General features: G+C 38.9%; 1 protein-coding gene across 2 annotated transcripts; it reads right to left on the bottom strand.

Annotated features, from left to right (window-relative positions):
- Positions 1-1,122: 1,122 nt before the first annotated feature.
- Positions 1,123-14,533, bottom strand: pou2f3 (POU class 2 homeobox 3). Of its 2 annotated transcripts, XM_060912315.1 has the most exons (13): positions 14,237-14,529; positions 13,810-13,866; positions 9,360-9,394; positions 8,676-8,777; positions 8,475-8,580; positions 6,065-6,153; positions 5,026-5,202; positions 4,717-4,858; positions 4,452-4,585; positions 4,150-4,314; positions 3,898-3,940; positions 3,679-3,793; positions 1,123-2,066 (listed from the first exon to the last, which is right to left on the bottom strand). In XM_060912315.1, exons 1-13 carry the CDS (start codon positions 14,322-14,324, stop codon positions 2,027-2,029), a joined length of 1,293 nt encoding a protein of 430 aa, XP_060768298.1. In that variant the 5' UTR covers positions 14,325-14,529; the 3' UTR covers positions 1,123-2,026. The 2 variants fall into 2 exon arrangements, with proteins under 2 accessions (XP_060768298.1, XP_060768299.1); XM_060912316.1 differs by lacking the exon at positions 13,810-13,866 and having other exon boundaries at positions 14,237-14,533.
- Between the last annotated feature and the right edge of the window lie 205 nt (positions 14,534-14,738).

The following is a 14,738-nucleotide window of genomic DNA, read 5'->3' on the forward strand; positions in this document are numbered from 1 at the left end:
CAGGGTGTACCCCGCCTTTCGCCCGTAGTCAGCTGGGATAGGCTCCAGCTTGCCTGCGACCCTGTAGAACAGGATAAAGCGGCTAGAGATAATGAGATGAGATATTTAAATATATTTGACAGCCTGAAATCAGGCCGAGACTTCCATCTTTGCTTTGCTTTGTATTATACCTGAGTGCTCTCTAGTGGATGAGGATGTTAACACATTCAAATACAAAAGAAAAGTCTGCAAACTGGATGTGATCAACTATAGGATGTAGAACGAAGTTTACTATGAAGTAAATCGCAGCTGATTTTGTTTCATCAGGTGTTAACTCTGGGCGGCACGGTGGTGCCTCACAGCAAGAAGGTTCTGGGTTTGATCCTCACGAATGACAACCTGGCGACTTGTCCAGGGTGTACCCTGCCTCTTGCCCATAGTCAGCTGGGATAGGCTCCAGCTTGCCCACGACCCTGCACAGGATACACTACCATTCAAAAGTTTGGGGTCACCCAGACAGACAATTTTGTGTTTTCCATGAAAAGTCACACTTTTATTTCCCACCATAAGTTGTAAAATGAATAGAAAATATAGTCAAGACATTTTTCTGGCCGTTTTGAGCATTTAATCGACCCCACAAATTAATGTGATGCTCCAGAAACTCAATCTGCTCAAAGGAAGGTCAGTTTTCTAGCTTCTCTAAAGAGCTCAACTGTTTTCAGCTGTGCTAACATGATTGTACAAGGGTTTTCTAATCATCCATTAGCCTTCTGAGGCAATGAGCAAACACATTGTACCATTAGAACACTGGAGTGAGAGTTGCTGGAAATGGGCCTCTATACACCTATGGAGATATTGCACCAAAAACCAGACATTTGCAGCTAGAATAGTCATTTACCACATTAGCAATGTATAGAGTGGATTTCTGATTAGTTTAAAGTGATCTTCATTGAAAAGAACAGTGCTTTTCTTTCAAAAATAACAACATTTCAAAGTGACCCCAAACTTTTGAACGGTAGCGTAAGCCGTTACGGATAATGGATAAATGGATGGAGTTTCATAAGATTATTAATCAAACATAATGCAGTCATAAATAATATACTCTTGTTAACTGATTAAAATATGAAGCAAGGACCAGTGTAACATGATTAATCTGTTTAATGTGTCAAACAGTTAAACATACAGTCATGCCCAGCATTTAAATGTACAACACATTTGCATTACAAAAAATTATTACACATCACAAAAAAAAAAAAAACATGCAAAACAAACAACAGTGACACATAATCACGTCAAAGGCAAAGTGTGAAAATTACAGCACTTCAAATGCTTTGGACCACTTCATAAGGAAAAGGCAGGGAAAAAAATATCAAACACCCTTTTCCACTACATATTACTTCCAGATCCAAAAGCATGTTCAGAAGAGTTTAACTTGGGGAAAAAAAACCAGACAGACATTTATTATAAAATAGGAAACTGTTTAAGACTTAACGAGCCTTCTAGGTCCAGACTGAAAATGTTATGACTGCAATAATAAATGCTACATAGTGAAGTCAGTGATAAAGACACACTTTAAATGAAATTTAAAAAAAAATCTGATGCTTGAAATATTTGCATAGTTTAAATTGTTACTGTCGCTAGTGTGCTCAAGTCATCTAATGTGATCTCAATATATTATGCTAAAATATGGGCTAAAGATGAGAATAGATATGTAAACATTGTCTTTAAAATGTAATATCTCTGTAAGCCTTGCAGAACTGTGGATTTAACATCACTATATATAAACCTGAAATGTCTGATAGACCTGCTGTTTGATCTTCATATGAACAGATGAATGAAATGTATCATTATAGCTGAAATGAATGAAGGAGACAGGGATTGCTTTTGTTTTTTTGGTTTTTTTTTTTCTTCCAACATGTAGCTATGAAACTTCAGGACTCCAGCAGTGCCTAAATGTATAAATCAGAGCATTGTTTCATTTCCTGTCCAAACAAACTTGTAAACATTTAATTTTCACTTTATGAAGGGTTGGGATTCTTGACGATTCTCAGTGGTGATACGCAGGACTGTTCCAACGATACCAGGACCTGGAAGAAAAGAGAGCATAGTTCAAATCACATTCACTGCGAGTGCTGTAGCGTGGAGGAGGAACTTGTTTTATAAGCATGCATACGCTCATGTACACAAGCAATTATTCAAATCAGAAACAGGACAAGAGCTTCAGTAAACATTCAAATCTCAGAATGCTGAGATGCTTTTCTGCTCACCACGGTTGTAAAGAGTGGTTCTTTGAGTTACCTCTCTCATCAACAAGGTGTTTGTGCCGTTTTGTCTAAACTCTAGATGCTTTTGTGCTTGAAAATCCGTGAAATCCTCAAAATCAAACCACTCATAGTCTGGTACCAACAACCATACCACGGTCAATGTCACAAAGATCTCATTTCCCCTCATTCTAATGTTTGATGTGAACATTAAAAGGTAGACTGCCTTTCAGATTTTTCACGTTTAGGTCATAAAAAGAATTTTCCCAGACACCCAGTTATTTTTTTTAGTGGACCGAAAGCTACTGAATTTGAATCACAGACTTCCGATTTTATTACTTTTTTCCCTCTAAAAGGACAAAGAATTTAGAGCCACGTGGCCCTACATTTTCCGCCATTTTTTTCTTGCTTCACTGTGACCTCATTCAAAATACTACGTCATGCATGACATGGTGGGCTTTCCCTGTTCGCGCAAAGCATTGTGGGATACAAATTTGAAACAGGAGAGAACAATGGCGGACATGAGCGTGCGAATGAAACGTGAAAGACCGACTACAGTAACAAAGTGAGAAGAAAAGACGTTATGTTGCGAAGGAAAAGAAACGCAGGACCAAACTAATAAACATCGGCCGTCAGCGAGCACGTCGGTGTGCTCAACTGTTCTTTAGCGACAGAATGATGTAACTATCTGTACATGGTCAAAGATAACCCTGTAGATGGCAGTAATACAATACTGGATGCCAGCTGCCGTAAAACCCAAAAGAAGAAGACGACGACGATGACTCGGGTAAATCTGCGCATGCGCACATGGATTTCCTCCGTCTGCTTGACTGCACGAAGCGAGCGATTTCATGCACATTATTTGCTCGGGAATCCCCTCAAATGAAATAACTTCCCAGCCACACAATGGCCTGTATTTTTTAAAAGATATTACAGAAATAAACATACATCACAATGACCAAATTTCAGAAGGAACTAAATTTCACCGATTTTATGAAATCGAAAGGCAGTCTACTTGTCTGTTATCACCCAAATGAGGATGGGTTCCCTTTTGAGTCCGGTTCCTCTTGAGGTTTCTTCCTCATGTCGTCTGAGGAAGTTTTTCCTTGCCACCTTCGCCACAGGCTTGCTCATTGGGGATAGATTAGGGATAAAATTGGCTCATGTTTAAAGTCATTAAAAATTCTGTAAAACTGCTTTGTGACAATGTCTATTGTTAAAAGCGCTATACAAATAAACTTGACTTGACTTTTAACCGAAGCTCTTGACCTGTATTCTGCATGATTTTATGGATTGTGCTGCGGCCACATGATTGGCTAATTTGGATAAGTGCGTGAATAAACCAGTTTTTATGAACGATCAAGAAATTGAGGTACAGGTCCATGCTGCATTAATATATCCGGTTGCATCATTGTGCTATCAAATTGATGAGGTTTACCCAGGGGTATTGAAGGATTGATTGACCCCCTGTGATGTCAGAGGACTAGAGGACGAAGACAGAGTGTTGGGAGAAGAGCCACGACTCGGGCTGTTAGGAGACGAGCTGCTCGACACTGCAGGAAAAAAAGCACAACTTATCACCTCACTGATCAGCTGACCACCTAATATGAGTTTTTATAGTTGTTAGAATAAAATGTTTATGCAAAAACAGTCTTACCGCCTCCTGAAGCAAGAGGACTGAATGGTCTGTTAGATGCAGGCTAAAATAAGAAGCAACTTATGTTAGAACGTGTATATGCTGAACACCAATGTGCGTTCTAAAGTAAGGAAATTAAGGTACGGTAAATCTTAACTTTGCTCTTTTGGTAACCCAGATATCGGGATTCATGGATGATGGTATTAATGAAGGCTTACAGTATGGAAAGAACATCAGATCTTTTCAGAAAAACAAAAAAACAACCCAACTCACTAGTCTGGCATTGTAGTTGTGCGATTTTATAGGTGAGGTGGCAATTGGGCAATAGATCCTCTTCTCCTTCTGTCGTCGGTTGCAGAACCACACCCGCACCACTTCCTTTTCCATCGAAAGCTGCTCCGAAATCAGCGTGATCTCCTCTGAGTTTGGTTTGGGATTCTGAAAAAAGAACGTGCACTCCTTACGTGGCAGCTAAAATCAGTTACGACTTACCAAAGCCCGAGCTCACTTGTAGAAATCCTGACAACAAGATTGGCGTCTAAGCATTTTGCTCTTGAGTAAATCAAATTACTCACATCTAGGAAGCGTTTCTCCAACGTGAGCTTGATGTTGGTCTCAATACTCGTTCTCTTTTTTCTTTTCCTCCCATATCCTTCCATAAGAGGTGGTAAAGTGGCAGGATTAGCCATCGAGTCCGAGGGTGAGTTTTCTGAGTATGGTCAAAGTACAGATGGTTAAAACACTAAAAAACAAAACAAAACAAAAAAAAAAACTGGTAGCAAACATAAATCTTTGGTACTTCTGACATTGTACTGGGTCACTCTATATGCGTTTGTTTACCAGCATCACTGAGCCACTTCTCCAGCAATGGTTTGAGCTTGCACATGTTCTTGAAGCTGAGATTAAGAGCCTCGAAGCGGGAAATTGTGGTTTGACTGAAATCATTTCCATAGAGCTTCCCCATAGCCAAACCCACATCTCCCTGAAAGTAGAACCATCAGATTAACATCTCATTTGATGTCTTTAAAACTTTGGTCTTCTGCCTGCTTTTTGTAAAAAGTAAAATGCCATGAAAAACTATCCAGGCTGCATTAAAGTGCACTCTGAAGCCAGTTCCCCTATAATACATTTGAATATGTAGGTCATTGCCTGTGTGAAGCCCAGCTTGATGCGTCTTTGTTTGAAGGACTTGGCAAACTGCTCCAGCTCCTCCAGGTCACTTGGTTCGTCCTGTTGCGAAGCACCTACGTGCTTTGGCACCTGTAAGTGGGGCATGTCCAAGTGTGCATCCATGGAGGACCCAGCCAAGCCTGTTCGACCCATGGCCTGTGCAAATTTAAAAAAAAACCCTACAGATCAGATAAATAGATTTGAAGTTCTCAATCTAGCCCACGGGGATCCCCAGCTAGGCGGCATTGTTCCCGTGTTCCGGTTTCTGACACACCTGAGCCAGTTGATTAAAAATCTAGCAAACAAGATGCTAGAGATACTCTACTATCCTACTGAGCTGCTTTTATCTTATCCTTGAACATTTCAACAAGTTCAAGAGAACTTCTGACTGAGTTTCTTATCGCTTTGCTCCTGTGGTGGATGGCACCATACAGTTGGTCTAAAGATACACTTAGAAGACAGCTCTAGACACTTACGGTTTGGCTACAATTGCCATGACAACTTTAGGACTTCAGTTGTCATGAACAGTTTTGCACTCAAGTCTCCATCAATGAACAGTTGATAACTTCAACAAAACAGACTTTGTGCTCAAACTATAATGAATTTCCTGGTCACACAGTTGCACTTTTTGACCATATAGAATACACTTATAGAAGTGAGTTATTTATAATCATGCTGTCTGTTATCAACCAGATGAGCATGGGTTCCCTTTTGAGTCTGGTTCTTCTCAAGGTTTCTTCCTCATGTCTTCTCAGGGAGTCTTTCCTTGCCACTATCGCCACAGACTTACTCATTAGGGATAAATTTATTCATACATATGTTTAAAATCTTTATTTTTCTCTAAAGCTGCTTTGCGGCAACGTCTATTGTTCAAAGCGCTATACAGATAAATTGACTTGACTTCATATAGCTAAACATGGGATGAGTTTCATATTAGAACAGGCTGGAGATGGGGTTCCCGAGGACTGGATTGAGAAACTACAGTAATTATAACAAGGATATAATGACTTTTGTTTACCTGAGGTGTGAGGGCCAGGCCAGGCTGGTGCTGCAGGAGACTAGGCTGGGACTGAGAGGGCAAGGACAGGAGATTCGGCTGCAGTAGTGCTATAAGATAATATAGGGCACAATAAATATACAGTGCTATGCGATGCTTGATTCTGATTGGCCAGAAGCTGTCGATTCATTTTCTTTAACAGAATTAGTTCCAGTTGCAAGGATTATATCAATGCACTCAATTGAATATGTTATCATTTCTATAGGTGGCACGGTGGTGTAGTGGTTAGCGCTGTCACCTCACAGCAAGAAGGTCCGGGTTCGAGCCCCGTGGCCGGCGAGGGCCTTTCTGTGCGGAGTTTGCATGTTCTCCCCGTGTCCGCGTGGGTTTCCTCCGGGTGCTCCGGTTTCCTCCACAGTCCAAAGACATGCAGGTTAGGTTAACTGGTGACTCTAAATTGAGCGTAGGTGTGAATGTGAGTGTGAATGGTTGTCTGTGTCTATGTGTCAGCCCTGTGATGACCTGGCGACTTGTTCAGGGTGTACCCCGCCTTTCGCCCGTAGTCAGCTGGGATAGGCTCCAGCTTGCCTGCGACCCTGTAGAACAGGATAAAGTGGCTAGAGATAATGAGATGAGAATTAAAGCTGTTCCTTTAAGTTTTTAAACCTAATTCATGTAGTGTTGTATGTGTATTTGTATCCCATTCTATTTTATGTCACCTGCCTAGGGACTACGGATGAAAATTAGCAATTATGCTAACTCCAGCATATTTACATTATGCATTTTATACTATCGATCATGAATGTGCACTGTCCCTGTCAAATAAACCAATAAATAAATAAAGCTTTCCGGCATGGGATTGTGACATTTTTGTTTTCAATATATTAAAAAAAAGAGAAGCAAGTGATGAGATGACTTTTTATCTGCTGTACTGTAAGTAATAACAGGAACTAACTTGTATCCAGGATGTTCCACAACTTTAAAGTCAATTAATATAAATGGATAAAAGTACGACGTGACCTTTGTTACTAAATAAAGTGTAATCGTCGTTACGTTGCCGTAGTATAACAGGAATAAATACTTTGGTGAGTGCTGTTATGAACTCTGCTTGCTTCACATAACATCACCCAGATGTTGATTATTTTCCTATAACGGCACAACCCCAATCCCTTATGCGACACCCTGGAAAATACTCATAACACAAAGATAACTGGGTTAACCTTATAGAGAATCCTTTGTTCTGTTTGGTCAGAAAGTGTTGATTCATTTTCTATAACAGCAGCTCTGTTATATGGCAGTAGCTCTGACTGCAGGACAAGTCAGGTTTATATTAAGACACTCGTTCTAATATGCTATCGTTTCTATAACAACAACAGCAACAACAACTCAATCAGTAGGATTTGTATGGTGGATGCACTATATAATAAAAGGCTAATTACCAAACGGATATAAAATATATAATTGTTGATATGGTGGAATTTTATGTGAGAAGACATTTATTTAACATTTATGGAAGGAGAGAGAGAGAGATGCCTTTATCCTCATCTCATCTCATTATCTCTAGCCGCTTTATCCTGTTCTGCAGGGTCGCAGGCGAGCTGGAGCCTATCCCAGCTGACTACGGGCGAAAGGCGGGGTACACCCTGGACAAGTCGCCAGGTCATCACAGGGCTGACACATAGACACAGACAACCATTCACACTCACATTCACACCTACGCTCAATTTAGAGTCACCAGTTAACCTAACCTGCATGTCTTTGGACTGTGGGGGAAACCGGAGCACCCGGAGGAAACCCACGCGGACACGGGGAGAACATGCAAACTCCACACAGAAAGGCCTTCGCCGGCCACGGGGCTCGAACCCAGACCTTCTTGCTGTGAGGCGACAGCGCTAACCACTACACCACCGTGCCGCCCAGAGATGAGATGCCTTTATTAAATGTTTTAAAATCAGTGAATAATATATAATCAATCAATCTTGTGCCCCCCAAATTTTAACCAGTATCATATAATCTGTGCACACTGGAAGAAACACAAGAGAAACATGGATTACAAAAGAGTTATAAAAACGTACAATGATTAAAAAAAACAAAAGAGGAAAAAAAATGTTGTTTTGTGCCTCAGGGCTAAATGAACTTAAAGTTATCCAGTTAACCCCAGGTTAATTTTTGTTAACAAAAATAATAAATAATTATCTCCACTATCAGCACTTTGTTACAATCTGTAAGTTTTTTTTTTAATTTGTTTCTTTTATTAACTTTAAGAAAGAGAAAAAAGTCAGGTTGGTGAGGGAACTGGTGTGTTTTAACCTTGTGTTGGTGTTTTTTTTTTATCCAGTAACATAGAAACACTGTATTTGTAGGAGGTGCTGATTTAAACTGATATAATGCATACTGTTCAGGAAGTACTGCATGGTTATAAATGCCTGACCTTGGTGTCCGGTTTGAGCCTGGGACAGGAGGAAAGGTGAAGATGAGGAAAGGTGTGAGCCAGACATGAGGACCAGCTGGGGAAGTGGGTGCAGTGATGGCAAGTCCTGAAAACACGACACAAAAGCGTTCATGATGCTCGTGTCATTAGAACACTGTGTGATTTAGTGGATGATCTGTGGTAGGACTGTGTATGGCGTACCCCAGGCAGCTGCCCTGTAGGAGCTGGTGAACCCTGCGTGAGATGGCATGTCTTATGCGACGAGGCGGAGTGAGGAGAATCGTTCAGGTCCTCGGTCTTTATCTAGAAACCAGGAAATACCGAGTTACACTGTGAACTACACTGCATCCTAGAGGTTCCTAAAAAAAAATGTTCTAGCTGTAATTCTGACAGAAGAAATGTTTTTTTTTTTTTTTTAATATATATTAATTAACTTGACAGTCTTGGGAAAAATTTGATTTAGTGACTATAAACTTCGAAACTATTTATTACTGCTTTGTATTATGTTTGCGTATAATAGCTTGGGTAAGAGTCACATGTACGCTGGTGTCCGTTTGTGTGTGTGTGTGTGTGTGTGTGTGTGTGTGTGTGTGTGTGTGTTCACACCAAGGTTGTCTGACTTGTTCAACAGGAGGTAGCTTTTGAAAAACATTCCTTCCCTGCCCTGAGGCTAGAACCTATGCAAATGGGAACCTGAGGCTAGTTCCTGTACATGGGACACATTACAGTCCTCTGCATAGCATTACATGAGAAAAAGGGCCAACGTAACTTAGAATACATCAAGGTTAATTATGGCTGACATGCCATTAACATATGGAGATAATTTATTTGACATCCAAACTCACCGATTTACTCTTTAACGAATTGTCATCATGTGTTTTTTACCTGTCTTGTGAAGTCAATGCCATTTTGTTCGATTTCTGCAGAAAGAACGGAACGTAGTTAAGTCATTTCACAATTACATTTTCACACATCACTTTTTCTCACAACTCTTTTGAAGGCATTCCTATAGAAAATTTTGTATATTTTCCCTCTATGAAACTAGCAAGTAGCTAATTTCTCAATTATTGCCATTTCATTGGGTCTTCTGGGGCCTTTTGTGCTATGTTAACCATTATGGATGCCAAGTTTTGTCAAGGCCTCTGTCAAGTTCAAAGGTTGTTGGATCCAGGTAATCTGTCCTGATTTGAAATTCAAATAGGGCCGTGTGAGGCTGTGGTTAGCGCATCAGTGCTCTCTCGTCCCGCGCTATGGAAATCGGCGCTCCTCCCCGAGCCAAACTTCCAGTATGGAAATGAAGCGCCCATGCAAATGGGAACGTATCCATGGCAACCTTTCGCAAGCCCTCATATTTGAATGTTTACAAACCCCCAGGTGCATCGCTGGCTCGTTTGTTCTCTGTTAAAGTCTTTCTCGCTTTCTGTCATATAAACATCACAGATAAAACAGGGCTCAAATAGGGTGTCTGTCTAAAATCCTAATACAGTATTGACTCATTAGACTTTTCAAGATCTTCTCAAGTCCTTATTTTATGAAATCAGCATCAACAATAGCAATTAACGTTAATTATGTTAAGTATAGGGGGTTAGTCCTAATTATTACTCAAGAGCACATTATTTAACAGCAAGACAAATTTGTTTTAAGCCAGTTTGGGAAATGTTTTTGAATGAATATGAATATCCAAAACTGAATATCCTGTTTATGCACAAGTAGCGTTTTTTCAAGTAGTTGTGTTATGTTGTATATTTTATGGGATATACAGTACCAGTCAAAAGTTTGGACGCAGCTTCTAATTCAGTGGGTTTTCTTTATTTTTGTTAATTAAAAGTCACTTCTTCACGTCTTGAAGTAAGATGTCGTTTCTCTTTACTTAGTTGACTGGTTCTTGACAAAATATGGATTAGTATAGTTGTGGATGGACTGTATTGTAATTATTTATTATTTTTTACGGTTTGCTCTCAAACACATTAAGAAGGCAAGAAATTCCACTAATTAACTTTTCCCCATTCTTGTCAGGAACAATAATAAAATGGCTCCCCATTTAGCGACGTGTATTAACGTCTCTGTGTGTTTGTTTATGATGGATATTACATTTAACCCTCACATGCAGTTCTCAACTGTTTAAACATAAAACAACTCTTTGCCTTGCAGACTGTTCCTCTGGGTTTAGTTAGTTCTCTGATGAAATGTTGCAATATTGATATTACAACAGGTTAAGACTCCCGCAGGGGACAACAAATAAATAAAACTGTACATGTTATGTTAGATGCTTATTTATTTTATTTTTGCGACCAGCCAACAACAACAATAGATTCTCATGCTACATGTAGCAGTTCTTTATTTATAGCTATAGTTATAATCACAATTAGGAGTATTGCTTATTATAATCATCGTTACTGTTATTTATGCACTATATTGTTTTAGATATATTTCCTATTGTATTTCCCACCATAGTTATAATTGTAGTTATAACTTTGGTATATTGTCATAGTCAAAGTTATCATCATAGTTTTTATATTTACTGTTAGCCGTAAATACAGATAAGTACCCAAATTTGTCAAAACAATTCATCGATTTCCTCCTAAGTGACACAAAGATTTACGTCACGGTTTTGGTTGTCCATGTCCCGGATGGAGCTCGTATGAAAAATACTGTATGAGTGACATATTTCCCAGTAATAGTTCATAATACTTCTGGTCATGCTTACCATTATAGTTTGAGCATTATGATTATAAATTGGTTATTATATTATATGGACATCAGTATTTTACTGGGAAATATGTCACTCATACAGTATTTTTCATACGAGCTCCATCCGGGACATGGAGAACCAAAACCGTGACGTAAATCTTTGTGTCACTCGTGAGGAAATCGATGAATTGTTTTGACAAATTTGGGTACTTTTTGTTTGTGAATGTGTCTACTATATAATAAAAAGAAAATCACATGTTGGCTTGAAGATATGAAGTTTATCTTCTCATGTTGAAAAACTTGCATTTTTTGTACGAAATACATCACGAATCTGAGTGACATATTTCTCGATATTTCACTCTGATGACATCACACTCACTGTTTTCCCGCTGACTAGACATGCATTATCAAAATTGCCAACCGGTTCAATATTAAAATTATTATTATTTTGGTTTTTTTGTGGATGTGATATAATATAAAGAACATTACTTGGTAGTGCGAAGATATGAAGTTTATTTTGAAGATAAACTTCATATCTTCACGCAACCATGTAATATCCTCTATATATTTGATTGCTATTGATAGTTTTAGATGATTATAGTTTTGTTAAGGTTATATTCAGAATTCAAGCTCCATTTTTAGTCAAAGTTAAAGTAATAATTTTGTAGCTATTTTCATAGTTAGAATTCTAGTTATAGATAGAATTTTACTTCTAGTTCTAATTATAATGTATTATAAGGCTGTATTTACCAAGATAATTAAAGTCCAATTATAGTCCATTTAGTTAAACTTTTAATATGGTAATTGTCACAGTCAGTCATAATTGTAGTAATTGTCATAGTTATAAGTTTAGTTATAAACATAGTCATTCTCACAGTTAGAATTATTGCTATGTATATCGCCATAGCCAAAGTTATTTTCATAGTTAGAATAGTAGTTACAGATATTATCATAGTTATAGTTGTAAATATATTTATCGGTTAATATTTACCATTATAGTTACAATTAATCATAGTTATATAGTTATAATTGTTGATATCACTTATAAATGTAGTTAATGTTTGACTACTAAAATTCCACTATAAACAATGCTCTGCACAAAGCAGGATATAAAATACGGTAATAATTCTTTATAACCCTGCAAAACATCATCATCATCATCCTGTTGCTAATGATACTAATGTATTTTTGTACCTGTATACAGGAAAAACCTGAAACTGATATTTAGTACCGTACAACAGGAAACGATGCTACACAAAACAGTCATTTACTATATCGTGCTCTCTCTGAATCCAAGTTCCTCATTTCAGACCCATGTGTTCCGTATAGAGGCAACTCACTATGTATCAGTATGGCCTGAGGATATGAACACTTCACTGCAAACAGTCCACCACCCCCATGCACACGCGCACACACACACACACACACATCCTGGTACACTTATGTCCTTGTTATGTCCATCACACACGACAGCTCTACGCATCTCTTTTTGTGTCCTTACAGTTTAGGCAATACAAGGCTGACTCCACATACCATAAACAAGTGAACAACTCAGCAGTTTTACTATATCTGATGTAATAGTCAAGCTACACAACTACCGGTACTCTTGATTTTTTTGCTGGTAAATCGATGCACTGGTTGTTACTCCATAGTGGAAAACGCAAAGTAAGTCAGTGCAATGAATGGCTGTCTTCATCTCCAAAACAGAAAGTGTGGTATTGATCGTTGAATCAGTGACAGTGACAGTATAAGGAAGAAGACAGGGAAAACCACAAACAAACACTGGGATTAATGCAAAATGGTAGTGGCGTGATGCCGTTGTGACAGTCGAGAAGGTCATTAAAGGGTTGTGCACAGACCTGCCTGGGAAAAAAAGACCATGACAGCCAAGAAAAAAAGAGCATAGCTCACCGGTCAAAACCACAAACGGCTCTTAAGAGCTTTTCACAAGAAGCTTGTGTCCTTCTTGTGAAAACACCTCGACCAATGGGAGAGGCGCATCAACAAAGTTGAAATGGGCTACACCTAAAGCACTAAAACTCTATAATAAAAAGATTAAGCACTGACAAGAAACCAATCACTAGAGGTTTTTTGTAGATTCCTGTGCTTGGACCCCAATGAAAGAACACACCTTTATATTTACAGTAGATACAGTCACTCCTGTCTGTTTAATAAGAATGAAAATAAATGTTCAATAACTTGAGAATTTCTTCAATTTCAGCATTTCGACCCAAAACAAGAAATCAACAATTGCTATATACGATCTGCAACATTCAATGTTTAGGTGCCAAATAAAGAAACAAAACACATTACGCTGTTAAACGTATCAGTTGTATGAAAATGTTTTTTGTTCTTATGTTTTGCCGACATCAAGCCTACAACCCTTTATTTAAACTATTTAAACCTGTAGCTTCCATTATAATGGAATACTAAAGTGAACAATTTCTTTCTATTTTTCTTTCTTCCATTCTACAGTTTCGAGTACGGCAGGTTGTAACGCCATGCTGATGAACTCTTCTTCTTTTTTTTCCCCCCTCATCTTATGTTAACCAGGACACCATAGAAATAAGCGTTCAGCATTAAATTCCTTTGAACACAAATAAAGGTCTCAGTCATCCCTCACAAGGGACGAATAGCTTCTTACCTGCGTGTTCATGCTGAGGATCCCTCTGCTCAACAGCCTCTGTGCTCATCTTAATATCTGTAATGATAAATATAGCTGATTTTCCTACTTTATGCGCACACTGGGCCAATTCATGACCCGGTCAGGAAAATGAACTTGAGGTTTTATTCTAATGGGTCCGACTTTGAAAAGGTCTCCTTTATGTAAAGGGCTTGTTGTAATATTCATAAGGGCTGAGGGGATCCCCGCTCAGCCTCCAGTCACTCAGGCCCTCCTCCCTAATCTCTTCTAGTCAAAATCATTTAAATGGGTCAATATGCTGTGCAAGCAAGAGACCGCAGAAAGAGATATGATTCTGCAAAACAGCTACAGAAGTGAACTACAGGGAAGGGGAAAGAGAAAAAGAGAGAGAGTCTGCTGCAAAGTAATTTCAATTTAAAATACTCACCTTCAAAACAGGAGAATCTGACCGTGCTTCTCTTTATTTCTTCAACAATCCTGAGTCGGTCATGAATGGAAGAAGGAGCAAGATACATGCAGGAGGTTACAGAGAAACTTCAACATTTGGCACAAGTGGGTCCAGGGAGAGGTATTCACCTTTTTCACGATCCCACACAAGCTGATAGACAGGTGATTTGCATAAGGCCTACAGTGTGTCCTATCCAGACGCACTCTTTTTGCATAAAACAACATGGGGGCAGACGACAAACTGCAGAAACTCAGGTGAGTGTGTAGGTGTGTGTGTGTGTGCGTGCACGTGTGTCACTTCTCAAACCCGAAATGCGTCTGTTTCTTACCTGCTGTGTTTTATATTGACACAAAAGCAAACCTGTAAAGGTTTAGTGGGACTGAAGTCCACTACAATGTTCACTATAAAGTAGGAAAAAGTTTGGACATTACTTACTGATTTGAACCTGTTGGCATAGTTTATCATATTTTTAATTCTTGAA

Source organism: Neoarius graeffei, chromosome 28 (genome assembly GCF_027579695.1).
Source record: "Neoarius graeffei isolate fNeoGra1 chromosome 28, fNeoGra1.pri, whole genome shotgun sequence".
Lineage (NCBI taxonomy): Eukaryota > Metazoa > Chordata > Actinopteri > Siluriformes > Ariidae > Neoarius > Neoarius graeffei.